Source organism: Callospermophilus lateralis, chromosome 4, assembly GCF_048772815.1.
Source record: "Callospermophilus lateralis isolate mCalLat2 chromosome 4, mCalLat2.hap1, whole genome shotgun sequence".
Taxonomy (NCBI): domain Eukaryota; kingdom Metazoa; phylum Chordata; class Mammalia; order Rodentia; family Sciuridae; genus Callospermophilus; species Callospermophilus lateralis.
In genome coordinates, this window is record NC_135308.1 from 109,113,296 (window position 1) to 109,136,053 (window position 22,758).

General features: G+C 31.3%; 2 protein-coding genes across 2 annotated transcripts; both read right to left on the reverse strand.

Moving 5' to 3' along the window:
- Positions 1 to 3,228: 3,228 nt before the first annotated feature.
- On the reverse strand, positions 3,229 to 4,164 carry LOC143396986 (olfactory receptor 6C75). The gene has a single exon (XM_076852986.1). The coding sequence runs from the start codon at positions 4,162 to 4,164 to the stop codon at positions 3,229 to 3,231; it is 936 nt and encodes a 311-aa protein (XP_076709101.1).
- A 7,137-nt stretch (positions 4,165 to 11,301) lies between these two features.
- On the reverse strand, positions 11,302 to 12,240 carry LOC143396987 (olfactory receptor 6C1-like). Its single transcript, XM_076852987.1, has one exon. The coding sequence runs from the start codon at positions 12,238 to 12,240 to the stop codon at positions 11,302 to 11,304; it is 939 nt and encodes a 312-aa protein (XP_076709102.1).
- Positions 12,241 to 22,758: the final 10,518 nt, after the last annotated feature.

The following is a 22,758-nucleotide window of genomic DNA, read 5'->3' on the forward strand; positions in this document are numbered from 1 at the left end:
TTTTTTCTTGCAGTAAGGGTGATTAAACTCAGGTCTTCAGGCAAGCTAGGCAAGTGCTCTATCACTGAGCTAGATCCCTAGTGCCAGATCTTAATGATTATAATTTTGTTTTAGCCAATCACCATCTGTTATAATTTCAAGTGATTCAATGCTCGGTGTATGAATGTTGCTTTGTTGAGTATTTTTTAATATCTAGAACTTCCGGAATGTTTCATGGAAATGTGAATTAAGGAAGTTCCAATGTGAGATAATGTTAAGGAGTTTTCATTCTTAGCAACCATTTAACTTTGCTAGAATCAACTTCCAAGATGATTATTCACTAATGAAAATCAAATGACTATGTATACGTTTTTGTATCATACAAACAATAATGTGACATTGTCCAGTGATTACAAAAACAATATGAGACAGCGAATGCTACATTCATACAATTTCCATATGCTTGAAGGAAGACTTTTTAATGAAATATTACAGTGTGAACAATAAAAATTACTATAAATAATTTATTGAAAGTCTATAAATATGATCATCAATGTTTGTCTGATACATTTTTCATAAAACCTCAGCAATCAGAATTTCATTGTTTTACGATACTTTACAATAATATTTCACCTTAGAGCATAAGGCTTAACTTTGAATAATTCTGGGGTTAGAGTTGACAAATCCCTGCACAGTTGAAATTAATGTATAATATTAATTCTCCCAAAGATTAATTACTGATAACCTGCTACTAATTGGAGGCCTTACTGAGTACATGAACAGTCAACAAACTGCTCATGAGGAAATGATTAGCATCATAGGGTGTTTTAAGGGAGTTCTTGCAATACTTGAGCTCCCTAAAATAGTAACAAGAGATGGCTACAAAATGAGTACGTAGTATAATATTATAGTATAGTAGTATAGTATTACTACGGTTCATTTCATGCATCCTTTACTTGTGATTACATGTCTCCTCACTGGAAATAGCACCATGTATTGTGTTTATGTACAGAATTTTTGATAGATTTTAAGTTTCTATAATAGATTTGCATATGTTTTGTGGTAGTAAATGATAAACTAGACTATTATCTATATATATTTTATACATTCATGATATAACTTTCTTTTAATTTTTTTAATATTTCTAGGTTATGTAGTTTGTCTGCAAGTTTTTTCAAATTGTCACAAATCTCCAAAAAATGTGCATGTAAGTGGACCCAGGAAGTTCAAAGCCATGTAGTTAGGGTCAATTGTATTAATTTTGGAAGAATTTATAGTAATTTTATGTATTTATATTTATCAACTGTTATAGCCAACTTCTTCAGATGTGTTTGTCAGTCAATGTGATCAATTTTACCTTACTCTCTTTTTTTCCAATCTGTATCATCTAACTATTGTGTACATGTATTTACTCAACATATTGCTTTTTCACATTCATGATTTTCAGTTTCTCATTTCTGCTTACTTATTATAATCTTACAAAAACACTGTTTTCTTTCTTTACAAATTCCTCAATAAAAAAATCATAATCAAATACAACTATCAGTTACTTTTCACTTTGTGGAAACATTATATTAGAATTTGCTTGGGAAAAATAGTGTAGGCCGTTCCATGAAAGCACAGTGGTAAAAAAAAAAAAAAAAATAGCTGAGTGCTAAAAGACATTATTGTATAGGAGAAAAAGTATTTCTGTTATGGACTTAGGAAACACATAGGGCTCTTTACATTAATCAGATATCAGACCAAGTTGAAAATCAAGAAACCAAAACCTGTCCCTTACTTGTATCTAGTTGGACTCATAGCTACTGTCCCAAGATAACAAATTTTCTTCGATACATTGGGCTTGAGGGAATCATTAATTATAGCAACTGTGCTTGAAAAATTTTTTTTTTTTTTTTACAATTCTCAACTACCTCCAAAATCGTTTCTTTAACATAATTATAAAATAATGGAATAAGCTCATTAAGCTAAAAAAATCATTTTTTGAATGAGTGAAGAGAATGGAAACTTCTGTGAAAGAGACAACAGAAGGATGAAGACAGTACTTTAGATTGACTAATAGAGGAAAACTAATGCATTCAGAATTCAGATATCACCATTTCCAAGCCATTCTATAGAGTGAATATCACACCATTCTAGAGTCTTTTTTATTTTCTTCATCATGTCAGTAGGAAAAAACAATTTTGTATCAGTTGAAAGAATCTAAACGCCATTCAGGAAAACAATTTTTGACAATAACAATTTCTTTAATTCTAGTCATACCAAAGAAAGCATTTTAGAGAAATTAAGATACATATTTAAGCATTTCATATCAAATAAGTTTTATATATATATAGACCATACTTTCCCTTTTTTAAAATTTGATTGGCAGAAACAGAGAAATTCTGAGTTAAATCATTTATTTTAGGGAAAATATTACCAAGGGAAAATAATAAAGTAAATATCATCTCTTCTAAATATTGCTGCATTCCACCCACCACTTCCCCCAAGGAAAAATAATACAAAAATCAGTACAGTCTCAAATTAAACAACAGAGAAACTCATTTCTTTTTTTCTTTTTTTGATACTGGGAATTTGGTACTATCCATTCTACCACTGAGCTACACCCCCAGTTCTTTTTATTTTTTATTTTGAGATAAAGTGTTGCTAAATTGTTTAGGCTGGACTTGAACTTGCAATCCTCCTGCTTTAGCCTCCCATGTAGCTGGGATTACAGCTGTGTACCATCTTGCCCAGCCAGAGATAATATTTGTGAAAACACATTTTATCTTAAATTTCTATTTAATGTATTCACACATTTTACTACATTTTATTGATGAATTCATTTAGAAAAGAATTTAGTTTAATAACATATTTCTGATCACATCAAAAAGGAATTTTTAGAGCAATTAAGATACAAATTTTATCCTTTTAATAAAAATAAGTTTTATACTTAATTGTTGTTTTAGTAAACTTCTTATTTTATAACAATCTATTTTGTGAGTAAATTCACAATCTATCTTGATTTGACATGAGAAAAAATAGGGATTATTGATTTACCTAAAATTTAATTACACAGGTACAAGATCTATATATTAACTTTAAAATAGTTAAGACCCTGTTTTTAGGCTAACTGGAACAAGAGGTTATATATATTTGATATACAAATATGCCTAACCAATGGAGTGAAATGAAGTATTTGAAATAATTTATGTATTTTTTCATTCAATTTTGCCTCAAGAGGTCCATTTTTCCACAGAATCACATTCATTAATTTGCAGAAAATACCATCCTCTGGACCATGCTCTTGAAGGCCTGCTTTACTTGCTGATTTCTTAGTGTATATATGAAGGGGTTCAGGAGAGGAGCCACTGAAGTGTTGAGCACAGCTACTCCTTTGCTTAACGTCACCCTCTCCCTTGCAGAGGGCTTAATGTACATGAAGATGCAGCTGCCATAAGAGAGGGAGACAACTATCATGTGGGAGGAACAAGTGGAAAAGGCTTTTTTCCTTTGATTTGTGGAAGGAATTTTCAGAATTGTCCGGATGATATTTGTGTAGGAGAGAATAACTAATGTTAAGGTGACCATGAGTGTTATCACAGCTAAAAAGAACGCCATGAGTTCTAGAAAGTGAGTGTTTGTGCAAGAAAGCTGAAGAATTGGGGAAGAGTCACAGATAAAATGATCGATTATATTGGAGGCACAAAAATCCAACTGCAGCAAAAGGAGGATTGGTGGAAAGATGATCAGGAATCCTGCAAGCCATGAGCTAAAGACAAGAAGGATGCAGACTCTGCTGCTCATGATGGTCGTGTAGTGAAGAGGTTTGCAGATGGCCACATAGCGATCATAGGACATAGCAGCCAGGAGGTAAAATTCTGTCACTCCCAAGAAGATGAAAAAAAATAACTGAGCCACACAACCGTTGTAAGAAATGGTTCTGTCTCCTGTCACAATAGTGACAAAGAATCTGGGGATGCAGACAGAAGTGAACGATATTTCTAGGAAGGAGAAGTTCCGAAGGAAGAAATACATGGGAGTCTGCAGATGAGGATCTGAAAGGGTGAGGATGATAATGATCAGGTTCCCAGTCACACTTAGCATGTAGGTAACAAGAAGAAACACGAAAAGTACAACCTGCCACTGTGGATCGTTTGTCAGTCCAAGAAGAATAAAATCTGTTACTGCAGTGGAATTTCTCATTATTTTTTCTCTTTATCAAGGTATCCTCTAGGTTAATTCTAAAGTAGGTGAAGAAATAAGAAATCCATTACACTAATAAAGAAACAAGTAGAAAAATTTTTTTTTCTGTGTCTGGTTTATTTCACTTAGAATAATGTCCTTCAGGATTATCCATTATATCACAAATGCCAATGAAGCAGTATCTCATTTATAAAGCTGAATAATATTCCATTCTGTATGTAGATATATATACATATAAATAATTTTATATGTTATGCTATATTTAATATATATATATATATAGTAATATCTTCAAAGGGTACAGATTTGTGGAATAAATAGAACTACAGAACTAATATATGAAATGAGTACTATAGTTAATATTATATTGTATCCTAAAAATTTGCTTTGAGAGCAGATTTTAGGTGTTCTTGTGACAAAAAATATACAGAAAGGTAGAAAGGTGATGAGTGGGGTAATTTGCTTGACTGTAGCAATCATTTTACTACATATATATATGTATATATACATATATATATATATATATATATATATATATACCTCCTCACACATATATAACATGATTATACATCTTAAACATATACAAGAAAAAAGGAAAACATGTAACACACACAATTTTAAAACAACTGCTGCCTTTTGTTTCAGAGAAAAATAATTTTGTAGTACGTTAACACAAAATACTTTGTTAAAACTCTGTTATTACAAATATTAATTATTCCTTTATTTCCTTCATTATATTCTCATAATTTTAGTATGAATCTCTGACATCTGAATATTTCAATATATTTTTTGAAAACAAGGAAAAAGATTAAAATCTTTAAAAAAAATACACTTGAGAACTCACTCCCAGTATAGCACAGTACTCTGGAGTGACTTTTTGATGTTGCTTTCGTCTTAATTTAAAAATATTTTTTACTTTAAAGGATGTCTTTCTCTTCCACCATTCAAACCTTTACAAACTATGAAGATAACTCAGTCATCCAAAACAATGTGTCCATGATAATCATATATGGAAATATCCAATGTATAGGAGGATACTACCAGTCTAAGTTCAAAATTTTGTACAGCAAGACAACTACCAATCTGTTCAAATGGCCTCTGTTATATAAAGCAGTACTTAAATTTTCACCAATTTTACTTTTGTAAACTGGAGGCCCTCCTATTTGTCTTATTTTCCAAACAATAAAGCACTTTCCCATACTACTTCTTCTGTTTCTGTGGATGATGAATGGGATAATTCAACATTCAAGATAAGGTTTGAGGAGGCAAAAATTATTTTTTGTTTTTATTTTTGTTTTGCATCTCATATCACTCTTGGTGTCACACAAAATTTGTTTATTCATCTTAAATGCTATTTAAATTCTTTAGTTATACTTTCATATAAGATCATTTTCAAAATTCTTAAGTATCTAAATTCTCTAAATCTATATTTCTCTTTTGTTTTCTATGTTTTCCACAGTTATTTGTGCTATAGAACAGAAAAACATTTCTTTAGGGTTAGAGAACTAGTTTAATAGTTGAATCAATTTTACCCCAATTTTTAATCTTTAAATGATCTGAGAGGCATATATTCCAACTTTTCATCATCTGCTCTCTTTGCTCTCATAGCATAGGCAGCTTTTTGTCTTCTACTTTTATATGATGGGTGTTGATCACTGTATATAAAATCCACATTGAACCAAAGTAAAATATAAAGTTTATATGCTCTATCTTAAAAACTATCAAGTAAATTATTTTGAATTTTGTACAAATATTATTCCTAATTTTTCTGGCATTGACTATAGTACAAATGATTGTAACCTGATATCTAGACACACACACACACACACACACACACACACACACAGATCATATATTTCTATCAGTCACTAAATATTTATGCTATAATGAACTATATAATGAATTATATGAAATAATTGCATGATGTTATTGACTTACAGCATTTTTGAAATTGTCTTTCACTTATATATTTCATGGAATTTGTGTGGTTTCATTTTAATTATATACAATGTATATAACGGAAATTGGTTGTATAAATAAAAGTGTATATTATTAAATATATATTATATTCTTCAAAAACATACTTAGTTTTGTGGTAAATATGACTATTTTAGTCAAACGATGTTCCTAATGACTTATTAACTTGTCTAAATATGCCTACTTTGGAATTGTTCAAGAACTTTTCAATCTGCTTTTCCTCTGTCATCTTATAATTGTAACCAGATACTCAAAATGTTAGTTAAAGAACAATTACAAGAGCTTCTCTACAGTGTTCACAAGAATGGCACACATTAATCCTTTTGCATATAGTACCCAAATATACTAAGGATGGAAGGTCCTAGGTTATCCTACCTATGTCTCTTAAACAAGTATTATCTTGATACTTGAAATAAGTTACGTTGAAGTGAAGGCTAATTGTAGTGTCTTCCCAAGCCTGATGGACAAGATGATATAACCTATTGTACAGAAGCAATGTTATTCAGGTGAGCCCTGATTTTATCTTCTTTATTTACAATGGGCTCAAGGGGATTAGTTGAATGAATAAACAAAAGGCACCGTGGAGACTAGTGTTCTCAGGACACCAAGTGCTTAACAGTAGTCCAAATTAGTATTCAATTTCAAATGAAATACATGGGTGATAGTGGTCTGAAATCAAATTTCAGGAAGGCTTAGAACAATTTCCATTTTCTTCATAATCTATGATTTCACATGGAGAAGAAATAAAAGAACAGATTAATAGAGATTAACACTCTAGTAGCATACAAAACTGTGAAAGCATGAGTTTTTCTATTTTAGAGAAAAATTAAAAATTCATTGTGATGGTTTACAATGGCCTAAAGCAATCTCCATTATTCTACATCACAAAAGACATAAGGCTACCTTTTAAGGTTTTACAGTTTCTCTGACAACATAGAAAATCTGGTCATGGTTATCATTACTACCATTTATTCATTTACTAATTATTTTGGCATATTTATTATGTATTGAATTCAAACTTAGTTTTTATTTTTTTACTCTTACTGAAGGAGTGAGAATTTTATATTATTTAAAAATCTCAAAGTGACTTATCCAAGTCCATCGCAAACAATATTCCTTCACAGTTTATCTTATTACACACTGGTTTGAACTAAAAAGACTCCATTCACATCATTATGTTTATAGTTTTATTTAGTTGATGCTTATCAGGTATCCATGTATATAAATATTTAAAATTCAATCAAAATTTGGATAGATCATTGTTTCTTGGGTAGAGATGAAATTATTTAATACATAAAATTGCTATGATAAAGAAAAAAAGCTAAGAAATACAGAGTATATGCATAAGAAAGAAACTATCAAAAAGAACACCTGTATTAAACTCATGTATGTCACAGAAATTTATCAATAATCAGAATCAATACTTGAGTAATATGCTTTAAGCATGCTCATATTTAATTAAAAATATCATTGGAAAAATAATTATATGTGTTTGTCTGTAGGCCAGAATCATTTAAAACTATTCTTTATACAATACCTGTAATTAAATGAAGACAAGTGGAAATGGTCTTAATCTATAGAACCTCATTTCATGTTAACTTGATATCTGCAAAATCCCTGTTTCCAAAGAAGGTCATCTTCAGTTTCCAGGTGGACCTGAATTGTTGAAATGCATTACAAAACCAGAACAGTATTGAAAACCCAGGCATAGAATAACAATTTAAAACCATGACATACCTCTCATGAACGTAACAATTTATGTGGTTTCACAAAATTTAGCAGATCTTTCATTTATATCAGTATTTTCAATAATGGTTTATAGACACATACATAAGTCTGACAGAACATAACTGATTAAACCTTAAGTATACAATTTAATCAAGAAGTAAATGAATATTTTAATATAGCTTTTTAAAATAATGCCATTGAAGACTGAAGACTGCCTTAAACCTATTGTTTAAGAGTTTACTAATGATAAGACCTTATCTTAGCTTTAATTCATTTTGAAATTCAAGACTGAAATCATATTTTCCCAAGTGAATGAAGAGATACTATTTATCAGTTGCCGATATGCAAAGTAAAGAAAAGTAAATATATGAATATGTAGTTTTGGTTTTTGTTTTACAATACCCAGAAGAAAAATTATTAAAACAAATATGGTTACAACTATGAATAAGGAAAGAAAAGTAGAAAATTATGGATGGATTTTGTCTACAGCATATTAACTAATTCTTTTTTTATTTGTATTTGTAACTTTCTTTTAGGTTCATTTGGGTGATCTCCAGTTTACAGCAATTCTGAATAAAGATGCTATGCATATTAACAGAGATGTGTTTGTAATAAATGTAAATTTTCACTTTACTTGGTTACAATAACTAGAAGTGGGATTGTAGAGATTTGTTGTTGTTATGTGTGTACTTAACATCACAAGAAATGTCAAATTCTACCATTATTTTCCCTATCTGCTATGTGTGAGTCTCTCTTGCTCCACCTCCTCTTGAGTATTTCATTTTCAAGTTTTGATTTTTAAATATTATTCATTTTATTAGCTAGAGGATTCCATTGACTTTAATTCAGTTTACCTAGAAACCAGTGATATTGAAGATCTTTTACTACACTTAGTTGCCATTTGTATATTGCCTTTGGTAAAGTCATGTATTTAGATATTTGGCCATGTAAAGAATGTGTTTCTTTTTTGTTGTGTTTTAACACTTCTTTACATATTCTGGATATACATATTTTTATTAGTTTGAATTACATATAGAATATAAAATACATAAAAATATAATATAGATATATAACTATTTTTTTCCTTAGCCAGTTAATTTGCTTGGTGGTTGTGGGACCTACAACTCCTTGAGTAATCATGTTTTTCCTTGCATAGATGCTCACTCTATCTGCCAAATTTGTCCCATTCTAGTTTATCATGATGTGTGTTCTTATCAGAAAGATCCTTGGTGATCCTCTATATGTTCTAAAAGCTCCAGTTGTTGAACTAGATGCTATGTTTCTCATAAATAAGGAAAATTATTCATCAAAGTTCTGCGTCATTTCTTAAAATGTAAAATGAGTTTATTTCTTTGAATCAATTTATTTAGCTCTTTGTGACAGCAAATAAAGAAAATAATAAACTAAACATAATAATTGCTGGAAAAGAACCATGAGAAACAAAAACAAATGCATATTTTGAATAAGACAGTGCAAATGGTAATCCCCTTCATGAAGGCAGTGTGGGTGTGTGTAAAAATAATAATTTGCTGTCAGGTTTCTGGTTTCTTCCTCTAGCATATGAGCTGTATCAGCATTGGTCTCTGCTATTGGCGGTTTCACCTCTAGAAAACTCAGGTTTAAATTTAATCCTTAGTCCCATAGCTATATTTTTCATGAGTCCATTATTAAGTATTTAGATAAATGATTCAGGGTAACAACATCTTTTGCAAAATTACTCATCTTATCCTCTTACTTACCATATATCTTCCTTCAGATGGGATATTTTGCTGAAAAGTCACATGGAACACAAACACCTAAATAATCTAGTTCCATTGGAAGACTTATTAAAGCACCAGACACTTTAATTTCTCTTTTGAAATGCTTGGCTACATAAGTGCCTGGTGCAAAATTTAACTACTGATCATGAGCCAGTGTAAAGTCTTGTATCTGGCTACTTTTAAGCTTCTTGGTAACATGAACACCAGATATATACCTGTTTAATGGCTACCAGTGAAGAAAAAATTCCACTCTTAAATATGATTTAGGGCCATACTTGTCCTAAATCAGAAATGGTATATTGCTATTTTCATTTCCATTGTTTTTAGTAATCTGTCTCATTTCTCATCACCTCTCTATATAAACTTAATAAAAAGTTTGTGTTTACTCATTTCTTTGTTTGATGCAATTTTTAGGTGCAAATTAACAAAAACAGTGCAAATTTTAGCACTGTTTAAGATTCTTTAGAAATAACAACTGAGAAAAATGACAAAGACACCTATCCACATAGATTGGATAGAGACAAACAATGAATATGATAATTCATTATGTTGATACACAATAAGTAAAAATTTTAATTTGTTAGATGTTGGAGATACTATAGAAAAATAACAAAATCTCAAGAAAGGTAACCAATTTATCATGGAGCTATATTTCCAGCCCCTTTTCTTTTATCTTTTATGATTGGTGTGTAAGAATGACACATATAGCAGGATTCCTTGTAACATATTTATATAATACATATACATAATCTCATCAGTTTAATTCCCCAGTACCTCCTCTTACTCTTCCCACTTTCATCCTCTCATCCCCTCTTTTGTCCTACAAACCTCTCTTCTTCTATCTTCATGAGCTTGCTTTCTTTTCTCTTCTCTCTTTAGCTTCCACACATGATAGGAAACAAGATTCTTTATTGGTCTGAGTTATTTTGCTAAACATGCACCCTAATTCTACCAGTTTTACTGCAAATGGAACAATTTCATTCTTCTTTATGGCTGAATAAAATGCCACTGTGTATTTATATCATATGATCTTTGTACATCCACCTGTTTTTGCCCATCAAGGCTGGGTCCATAACTTGGCTATTGTGGATTGCACTACACTAAGGATGGGTATACATGTACAGCTTGCTATATCGTGCTGACTTTATTCTTTAAATACATGTCAAGAAGTGATATAGCTGGATAATATTTCTATTCCCAAATTTTCAATGAAAACTAATTAAATTTTTAATCAATTATATAATGTTTATAATATTTCCTTTTGCAAAATAGTAAAGGGAATTTCTGGAAAAAGTAAGTAAAAAATCACAAAATATATTTTCAATGTATACTAAGTAAAATACACCAATATTTAAAAATATTGTCTATTCTATACCTGAGGATAATGTCTTTTCCTGAGCAAAACATGATATACATTTTTTGGTAAAACAATTATTATTAAAAGGTTCTGATCAACAAGTATTGGAAGAGTGGCAAATCAGAAAGAGAGAAGATGACTAATTAGAGTGAGAAATAGATTAAATAAATATGTCTATAAACTCTTCAGAAAAAAAGAATGAATGAACAAGAATGAAAAAGAGGGAAATACTGATTTGAATTGGCTACTGAAATATTATTCTTCTATATTTTAATTACCCATCAATATGCCTTTACCTCAAAACACCACACTTTTTCATCTGCTTTTGAAAAACACAATCTTCCTTGCCATGTTCATGAAAGCTTTCTTGACTTGCTGATTCCTCAGGCTGTAAATGAAGGGGTTGAGCATAGGAGCCACTGAGGTGTTTAGCACAGCCACTCCCTTGCTCAATGATAATCTCTCTCTTGCTGAGGGTTTAATATACATAAAAATGCAACTAAAATAAGAGATGGAGATGACAATCATGTGGGAAGAACAGGTAGAAAAGGCCTTTGTCCTCTGACTAGTAGAAGGAATCTTCAAAATCGTTCTGATGATATATATGTAGGACAGAAATATTAGTGCCAAAGTGAACATCAGAGTAAACAGAGCATAGGAAAATCCCATTATCTCTAGGAATTTTGTTTCTGAACAAGAAAGTTGGAGGAGGGGGAAGTAATCACAGGTAAAATGGTCAATGATATTGGACCTACAGTAATCAAGCTGTAGCAGAAACATGAGAGCAGGGAAGATGATTAAAAATGAGGCCATCCAGGAAGCAAAGACAAGCATTGTGCAGACTTTGCGATTCATGATGGTCATGTAGTGCAGAGGTTTGCAGATGGCAATGTAGCGATCATAGGACATGGCAGCCAGAAGGTAAAATTCAGTGACTCCCAAGAGAATGAGAAAAAACAACTGAGCTATACAGTTGTTAAAAGAAATGGTTTTATCTCCTGAAATAATGGTACTTAGGAACTTGGGTATACTGACGGTTGTGAATGAAACTTCCAATAGAGAGAAATTCCTGAGGAAGAAATACATGGGAGTCTGAAGATGAGGATCCAGCAGAGTAAGGGTGATGATGGTCAGGTTCCCAGTGATGCTGAGCATGTAGGTGAGGAAGAGAAAGATGAATATTACCACCTGGAACCTGGGATCATCTGACAGTCCCAGGAGGATAAACTTTGTTACTTCTGTGTGGTTTCTCATTCTTTTTTGCTTATTTTTTGTCTTATCAAATCTATAGGAGAAAGCACAAAGAAAAAAACACAAGTTTTAGTTTGATAAATATCTAAGTTTGGATCTGGAATTATTCTGAAATATCATATCATTTCCACCTTTAGAGGAAATGGAAAGCCACCTGAGGGTGACAATGATCCTTTAATTTCCTCTGTTACAGTGAAAAATGCTTTAGTCAAGGTGGATAAAGACATTATGTTGTATCAAAACTTCAATGAGATGCCATTTCGACCTAGTTAGAATGGTTATGCTTAACAAAATAAGCAAACCAAATAGCCCTGCCCTACAGATATACTGGTGAATATGTGGAGAAATAACTCATAAATTTTAGTTCAGAAAGTAAGTTAGTAATGCCTGTATGGAGAACAGCATGGTGGTTCACCAAAAATTAAAAACAGAACTACTAGATGACCCAGCTTTTCTTCTCCTAAGCATATATTTAAAGGAAATGAGGTAAGCATACCAAATCTGTCAACGAATGGACAAAGATAATGTGGTATATGTATTCTGGAGTATTATTCAGCTATGAAAAAAAAAACAAAATAATTTGCAGCAAATTAATTGGATTGGAGGACATATGTTAAGTGAAATAAACCAAATACAGAAAGTCGTGTATCAAATGTTCTCTATTATATAAGGAAACTAAGAGGCTCAAGTACTACAAAGTAGAAATACTAATTTCTGGTGATTGGGAGGGAAAAAGGGTGGGGTTGAAAGGGGTGGATGGAAAGAAGGGTGGCTGATCAATGCAAACTATATGCATCTATATTGAAAATCATACTGAATTCCATTAATATATCTAATTAATATACACACATAAAATGTATTTATAAAAATAAGAAAAAATGATTGCAATGAATGGCAAGTGTTTGTAACCACATTTTTCTGATTACAATTATTTTATCTCACATTTTATAGATGTTCCTGAAACAGTTCTTTCCAAACAGAATCATCTTTAAGTCATTGTTCCAATCTAGGTAGACATCTCCCTTTCTTAAAAGGATAAGAATCACATGATCACCTCAATAGTTGCAGAAAAGGTCTCTGATAAAATATATCACCCATTCATGTTTAAAATGCTAGAGAAACTAGGAAGAGAAGCAACTTAACTTACCATTGTAAAGTCTATGTATGACAAACTCAAAGCCAATACCACACTGAATAATTTTTATAACTGAAATAATTTCAATTATAATTTTTATAATTTTATAATTGAAATAATTTCAATTTTTCCTTTAAAATCAGAAGCAAGACAAGGTTGTCCACTGCCACCATTCCTATTCAATATAGTCCTTGAAAACTTGTCAGAGCAACCAGGCAGAGAAGAACATTAAAGGGTTTCAAATAGGAAAAAAAGTCAACTTATCTGTTTACTGACAACATGATCCTATATCTAGAAACCCAAAAATCTCTACCAGAAGATTTTAGATTTTAGAGCATATAAAAATTAATTCTCAAGTATAAGGATATAATACCAACATTCATAAATCATTTGCTTTCCCATACTCCAAAAGTGCTTCTCTTGAGAAAGAAATCAAGAAAACTATCCCACTTAGAATAACCTAAAGAACAAACAAAAAAAACACCCCCCCAAAAACAACCACCCAAACAAAAAAAAATGGAATTAATCTAACCAATGTAGCAAAAGCTCTACAATGTAAATTAAAGAATACTGAAGAAAAAATTGAAGATCTTCAAAAATGGGAAGATCACCTATGTTCTTGGATTGGGCAGAATTAATATTGCCCAAATGACCATATTGCCAAAAACAATACACAGACTCAATGCAATCCCCATCAAAATAACCATGGCATTCTTTACAAACTAGAAAAACAGTCCTGGAATTCATCTGGAAGAATTAGAGACCCAGAATAGTCAAAGCAATCCTGAACAAGAAAAGAGGGTCAATGGAGGAATCCCAGTACTTAATCTCAAATGACACTATAGAGCTATATTAATAAAAACATTATGATATTAGCATTAAATTAAAATATAGGCCAATGGAATAGACTTAAAGACACAGTAATAAACCCACATACTTACAGCTATCTGACATGTGACAAAGGTACCCAAATACACATGTTGGAGAAAAGATAGCCTAAGTCACAAATGTGCTGAGAAAACTATGCATCCATATGGAGAAGCATGAAACTAGATCCCAATCTCTCACACTGCACAAAAGTGAAATCAAAGTGGATCAAAGACCTAATTTGGAATTAGAACAAAAATTCTGCAGCTACTAGAAGAGAACATAGGGTTAACACTCCAACATGTTTGTGCAGCCACCAACTTCCTTAACAAAACCCCTTAAACTCAAAAAATAAAACCAAAAATCAATATGTGGAATGGCCTCAAATAAAAGCTTCTACATAGCAAAGGAAATGATTAAGAGTATGAATAGAGAGACTAAAGAATGGGAGAAAATCTTTGCTTGATTCTCCTCTGATAGGGGATTAATATCCAGAATATATAAAGAATTCATTATATTTAACACTAAAAACAAATAATATAATTAATAAATTGGCAAAAAAAACCTAGATGGACATTTCTCAAAAGAAGAAACACAAATGGTCAACATGTAAAAAAGTTAATTAAAAATTCTGGTGAGGATGTGGGGGAAAAGGTACATTGTTGGTGGGGATGCAAATTAGTACAACCACTTTGGAAAGCAGTATGAGGTTTCCTCAAAAGTCCAAGAATGAAACTACCATATGACCCAGCTATCCCACTCCTTGGTATTTATCCAAAAGAACTAAAATCAGCATACTATACCAATATAGTCACATCAATTTTTTAACAGTGCAATTCGCAATAGCCACGTTATAGAAGCAGTGCAGGTCAACAATAGAATGAATTTTTAAAATGTGAGATATATATATATATATATATATATATATACACACACACACACACTCACACACACACACACACACACACACACACACACACACACAATGAAGTTTCACTCAGCCATAAAAAAAAGAATGAAATTGTGGCATTTTCTAGTAAATAGATGTAACTGGACAACACCACACTAAAGGACATAAGCGAGACTCAGAAAATCGAATGTTGGATGTTTTATCATATGCAGAAGTTAGAGAAAAATAAGGGGAAAAGATAAGGGGTCATAAAGATATAGGGAAAATCAGTGGAGTACAGGAAGATGATGAGAGAGAGAGGGAGGAAGGATAGGAAAGGGGAGGAAATACCAAATGAATTTAACAAAATTACACTATGTACATGTATAAATATACCATAGTGAATTTCACCTTTATATATATATATATCTGTAAAGTACAAATTAAAAATAAACAAATAAATGAGTGAAAGGAAGACCAATAGAGGAAGGAGTATGGGGGGAGAGGGGAAGGAAAAGGAGAAGGGACACTGGGGACTGAAGTGGAATAAATTACATTTCTTGCAGGTAAAACTTTGTCAAAATGAACCCAACTATTATGTACAACTATAATAAACTAATAAAACAAAAAACTTAAATTACTCTGAGAATTATTAAAAATAGGAAAGATACATTATTTATATAAAGTGAGTGCTTTGTCCTTAGCTATTTATCAACTTTTACTACCACTTTTTTATCAGCTTTTCCACTCCCACTACCAACCCATTGGAAGTCAGAAACACTGAAGCCATTGCCATGAGCAATCTTGGGTGTCAGAGACAGAGGGGAGAAAGAAGTTAATAGCAACGTACCCTCTAAGGTTGGATGAGGTTTGTATCAAGTGAATCTCTTGGAAAATTTTATATTTTGGTAGACCTGAGTGTGTTTTATGACCTTTGTGCCTCTTCTACCTAGTTTTCTTTCTAGTTAATAAATGTTATTATTATTGCTAATATTTGAGGATATCCTCACTTAAAAGGATAGAAAAGCATACCTTGAGAAAATTTGTTTTAATTATTTATTTTTTAAAAATGGTAAGTTTTTATGCTTTCATTTTTAAAAACAATATTTTGGTAGGTGCAGTGATATATGCCTGTAATCCCAGAAACTGCAGTGGCTCACATAGGAGGATCAGAAATTCAAAGTCAGCCTCAGCAACTTATCAAGATCCTGTCTCAAAATAAAAAATAAAATGGTTTAGGGATGTGGCTCAGTGGCTAACTGAACCTGGGTCCAATTCCCAGTACCAAAATAAATAAATAATAAAAATAAATTAAAAGGACTGGGGGTAGTTCACTCATAAAGTACCCCTACTTCTATCCACAGGGTCATAGATATTTCCATAGAAAAGAATGAGGACATGAAATTTTGAATCCATTCCATTTTTTAAGTTAGAAAACTGCTTATTCCTCTGTGCTCAGCTTCCTCATCTAGAAAAATGTTTTTCTCTTCTGTATACAAGTCAATCTCATAGGATGATTATAAGTATTAATTTAGTTAATACATGTGAAAGATTTGGAAAAATATTTAACAATTAATGAAAGCTGTATAGACTTCATTCTATGGATAAAGTATTCCCTAACCCCAAGCCAGAAATCTTTGGCATTATGTGGGTATCCTGTACAAAATTCTATGTCTTAGATAAATAGAGTATTGTTTTGCTGTTGTTGTTGTTGTGTTGTTTTTGTTTTGTTTTTGTGTGTGTATGTGTTTGTGTGTGGTTTGCTGGGGATTGAACCCAGGGTCTTGTGCATGCAAAACAAACACTCTACCCAGACCTAACTGAGCTATATCCCCAGTCCCAACTGAGCTATATCCCAGCCCAATAATTAGCAATAAATATATTTAATACCAAGAAGATTGCATAATAACAACAGAGTAGGAATTACCTGATTACATCAGACCTATCTTTATTAGGTAAGGGATGTCTTAGCTTTGTGGCATCCTCAGCCAGAATTTGGTTATTGCACATTAGGCATGTTTTTTCATGGCATTTCAACATTGGTATACATGGCCCAATTTGTTTCTCAGAGCCTCATTAATATTAATCTTTCTGGAAGGATTGTGAAGCTTGCAGACTAATACACACTCACATACACATATATGCACACACTATAACTAGAATTTTGAGTAACATGTTGTAATGACACCCCCAAATCCCCTTTCCATCACATTAGGTATAATATTGATTGTACACTTACCATTAGAACCTTATACTCATTCCTCCCAACCCTTAGACTCTATTGAAATCTTTTGTGAATTCCATTATTCTGTGCATTCTTGAAAGTTAGGATTTTCAAGGCTATTTTTCAACATTTTCTAGTGACTAGCTTAGGAATAGTCAATATAAAAGAAACATTCATCCAGTTAATTAATGTTGAGTTTGTTGTTGAATCAAATGCTGCCTTTAGGCACAGTTCCCTATTTTACGCCCAGTGCCAGCCTGGACAGTACTTAAATTTTATCTTTTCTCTTACAAGAGATATTTCCCAACATTACTTACACTGAAAAGTATTCTTACATACTTGATCCAAATTTATTATACTGAGTAAGTTTAAAACAAAATACAGGTAAAGGAAACTATGTTTCCTTGATATATAAGTTTAAAGAAAACATATTTTTCTAACGTTTCTTTTATTCTCCTTTCAAGCTACTTTATTCCTGCTCTAGTAATGTCACTCTTACTGCCTCAGAGTTTGTAATTATAAGCAAGAGTTTTCCAGAACGCCCTGAAGTGACAAACTACCTTCTCACTAAATAAACAAATTTTGGTGTCTATTGAAGGAATTTCAATTACTTACAGATATGGCATACCTTTATTGTATAAATATATTTTACATTATTTTTATATAGTAAAAAATATAAATGCTGTTTTTTTAACTCATTTCAACTTTATGTGTGTCTATTTCTACTTAAAGTTGCTATTAATATAACATTTTTGAATGATAATAATAATACCAGAACTCATTCTTTTTTCACTACTGATTAAAGCTGTGAAGGAATGTGGGAGGAGGTGTGAGGGAAGACATCAAGAGGTACAGGAGGGGTTCATGAGAGCATCAAAAAAAAGAACATTTCTATATAAAGTCTCTAAAGACCAGAGATAAGACTAAAAGAAACTCTAGTAGCAGATGATCTCTAATCAAGAATTAAGGGTGGGATACTCTGCTTTTAATGTAAGAATACTTATGAAAATTCAACAGATTGTACTCATTTGCCAGTATTAAATAAGATTGATAAAATTGTGAACATTTATACAATTTTGATATTTAATAAGGTGCATGTGATTTTCAGAACCTTCAACTATCCAAGGATTTATTTGTGTAGCAGATGAAGTATATCTTCAAACATTTAACTCAACATTTCAGTTTTTATATCTGATATTTTTCCTTGCTCATGTTATTCAACTCCAATTTTCTTTTACCCATTACATAAAAATGACTTCTTACTTCTTATTCAAATATCTGACACATTCCTTTAGTCATTCAAAATAAAAATTAAAAGTGACATTTAATATTTGTGAAATAAGTTGGGGGTAACAAAACATGGTCAGGACTTTCCTATTCCTTCCAAATCCTACCATCAAAAAATATTTAAAATGACCTTCCAAATAGTTTAGATGAGATATGGGCAATATATTGGATACCCAATGTGAAAAGAAATTCTTACTAAAGGATACATTAAGTTTGAAGAATCAAAGAGATCCTTCAGAAGATCAAAGCGATCTTGATCTTTAGAGACTGAGATAAGAGACTTTGGTTCCATTTGATTTGTGATGTGTGTGTGTATGTGTGTGTGTGTGTGTGTGTGTGTGTGTGTGTTATTTGTAATAATTGTTTTTGTTTTTGTTGCACTGGGTTGAAATTTTCCTTAGCAATGCAATGACTTTAAAAAGCTACTTTTTCAAGTGTTTCTATATTTACTCAATTCTCTCTTCTCCATTAAAACCCTCGCAGAGGTCATTAGAGAAATTCTATAGATCATATCTCCACTAAAAGTACTTACAGATCGTGTTACACTCTTTCTTTCCACTTTCTGAATGTCAAGAGCTATTCAGTGTCTAGGTTAACTCATTAGAGAACAGGCTAATTATTTAATTCAACATGTGGGCCACTCTAGCTCAGCTTCATAACCACAGTAAAATGCACTTCTGGCACTGCTTAGGCACTCTACGCCCTGGGCCATGCCATCCAGGGGGTTGGTATCTTTGAGAACATCTGTCAGCATGAATAAAGCAAAGATTCCTCAGGAGAACAGATTGAGCAGTTGGAAGACTTATTTTGTTTTTACTGTTTATCAAAATCATTAAGGTGGTTTTCTGTAAAGAAATAAAAATAATTTATATTTATTAATTTCAGTAATGATGGGCAAGTTCAATTCTCTACATTCAAACCAAAGGGAAAAGAGATTATCAAACCACATTTGATGATCATTTCATACACTCTAACACTCATAGCTGTAAGAGGTCATAACTTCATTTCATTAACTAGCCATCTATAATTTACACAAGAGAGGAAGAGGAAATAATGATAAAATTATCATATTAAAACATGATTAATTTATTATTTATGGAATAAAGACAATTTTCTTTCATAGAAAGTATTTGTGTTTGTCAGATAGGCCTAAGTTTAAAATACAAATGTGCCATTCAATGGATTTGTTACTTTGAGTTACTCAATTTCATTAAGTTTCAGTTTCTCTGTTGAAAAATGCAGTTGAAATTTCAAGTGTATTTTTGATAACTAAATAAATTATATAAACAAATATGCTCCATAAATCAATTGAAACTGAGAATAGATGTTTTAATTATTTTATTATTCTTTTAACTAGAATTAATTCTCAACTCTGGGAGGGGTATTCAAAGTACTTTTGGTCAACTAAATGCATTATTTATTTCAGTGACTGAAAACTTACATTTTATCTCAATTTAAACACAAGTATGAAATTGTTGTCTTTATTCCTAGATAAAGTATTGGAGTTCAAAGATTTTTGTGTAACTTCCATAAATTCAAACAACTAGCAAATGTCAACTGTGATCTCAGAGTCCCCAAAACTAGAGTATATTTTCTTAAGCAGAGAATTACAAGTCTGTATTTAATTAAAAATACAGAGATGCAGATAGCAATCTCTGCTTTTATCAGTAAAAATGAATAAACTAATATAATAAAAAGCATACTAACCATTTTATGTGCTTTTTAATATATAATTTCAAAATGGAACCCAAATACATTCTTTTTAATATGATTAAATGTTGATTTTTAAATATTGCATCAATGCTGAAATTTGAGTGTTCCTGTGCCGTCTGTATGTCCAACTTACCTCTGATTTTCATGTCATTTCAGTACTACTCAGAATGGCTGTTGAACAGTAAAAATATTACCCAATACTATTGTTGTGATCCAGGGAAAACAGAAGTCCTAAGAAAGTTTCCCTCTTTCTTCCATTGAACTCGTTTGATTTTTGTCATCAATGTTTTTATCTTTGTTTCTTCATTTCGTTCAGAGTGGATCCATTTGTTTTTGACTGTGGAAATTGAGAAGCAAAAATATAAAATAGAGAAAATATCAGAAGGTGTTTTGAAGTTGTTTAGCATGACTTCATAAATTCTGTGTAGCATGAACTACTTAATATTTTATCCATGCTCTCTCCACTGGCTCAAGGGACCCATTCAGTGAAAATCACAAAAAGAATGTACCATACTCAAAGGAATATAAAACGTCATACACTTTGGTACTGAAATTCAAAAAGGAAGCTTGGGGAACAGTGTCCAGTGAGACAAAGAAGAAAAATGATGATAATCAAATGATAACAAACCAAGTCTGAAAATTTTTTCCCTTGATGTTATTTTCTGGGATGGAAATAGCAACAAAACACAGAATCTTAATTCCTGCTGCAGATCTCTACCCAGTGCCCCATGACATTTTTCAAACTGAGCAACAGGTGTATTTCATTAACTGCATTCATTATATTCATTATTTTTATTCAGTCTTTCTTTAATAATTTTTACTACCATTATAGTGCTCACGCTTTATACGTTTTTTTTTTTTGCTTACCCCATTGCTCATCAGTGAAGAGTTTCTTCTTTTGATTGATTAATGGTGTAATTTATATAAGTATAATACTTTTTAAAAAATATTTTTTAGTTGTAGATGAACACAATACTTTTATTTATTTATCTTAATGTGTGCAGAGAATCAAACCCAGAGCCTCATACATACTAGGTGAGTGCTCTACACCTGAGCCACAACCACAGCCCAAGTATATATTTTGAGTTAATATATACCCTGAAACAACTGAAATATACTCATACTTAAAATAAATAAAATGATAGGGAAAAAAAGTTGAAAAACAGTGCAGGTTTTTAGCAAAAGCTATACAAAATATAAAAATAGGGCAAGGACTGTTTTATTGTTGTTGTTTTAAATCAGGTTATTATATTGGTTATTATTGCTCAATGATCTTAAGTAACTAAACTTTTCAAAGCATTAATTTACACATTTATTAAAGGGACATAACCTCTTCTAATTTGCCATATGGCTGTGATGATTAAGAACATACCTAGTCCAAAAAAAGATATGCAATATGTGCTTTGTATAAGAGCAATTATTCTTTTAAGAGATTTCATTCTTATCTAAAAAGAAAAAAATAAATATATATATATAAATTTCTGCCAGACTTGCAGGTGGCATCAGAGCAACGAAAGCAACCAAAATATTTATTTTTATATGAATGTTTGAAGGAGAACATATAAAACTGCAAGGAACACATACTTTCAGCATAACTAAGAAACAGATAATATTTTAAACTTCCAGTTACTTTTAAGTAGAAAAACAAATGCCCAAGTCCATCAGAGAATGGGAAGAATTGGACAGATACTAAAAACAGCACACAAAATAGTTTGTTCTATTTGAATATTTATATTCATTATTTTTATTCAGTCTTTCTTTAATAAATAGATAGAACAAAATTTTATTCAGTCTTTCTTTAATAAATAAATAGAACAAAATAGTTTGTTCTATTTGAACTATTTCATAGTTCATATAATTTTAAAAAGAAAACTATGCTAGTGACAGAGAACATAAACTTAAGATTATTAAAACACCAACAGAATATAAAATATTTTCATTATAAGAATAATTAGCAAAGTGGTTTAAATTCTCCAGTCACTGGTTTTCTAGTCAGATTATAAATTGACAATTATGTGGGAACTACAGATAGGTTTAAAAGGTGAGACAACATAATCACTTGCAGATTAACTAAAACAGAAACCCTGCACCTAATAGAAAAAAAAGTAGAACAAACTCATCACCATGTTGGCCCAGGCCCTGACTTCCTTAATAAGACCCCTAAAGCTCAAGAAATAAAATCAAAAATCAATAAATGAGATGAATTCCAATTAAAAAGCTTTTTCTCAGCAACAGACACAATAATGTGAAGAAAGAGCTTACAGATTGGGAGAAAATCTTTACCACATGCACCTCCAATAAAGCATTAATCTCTAGGATATATAAAGAACTCAAAAAACATAATACCAAAAAAAACCCCAAATAACCCAATCAATAAATGGGCTAAGAAATTAAACAGACACTTCA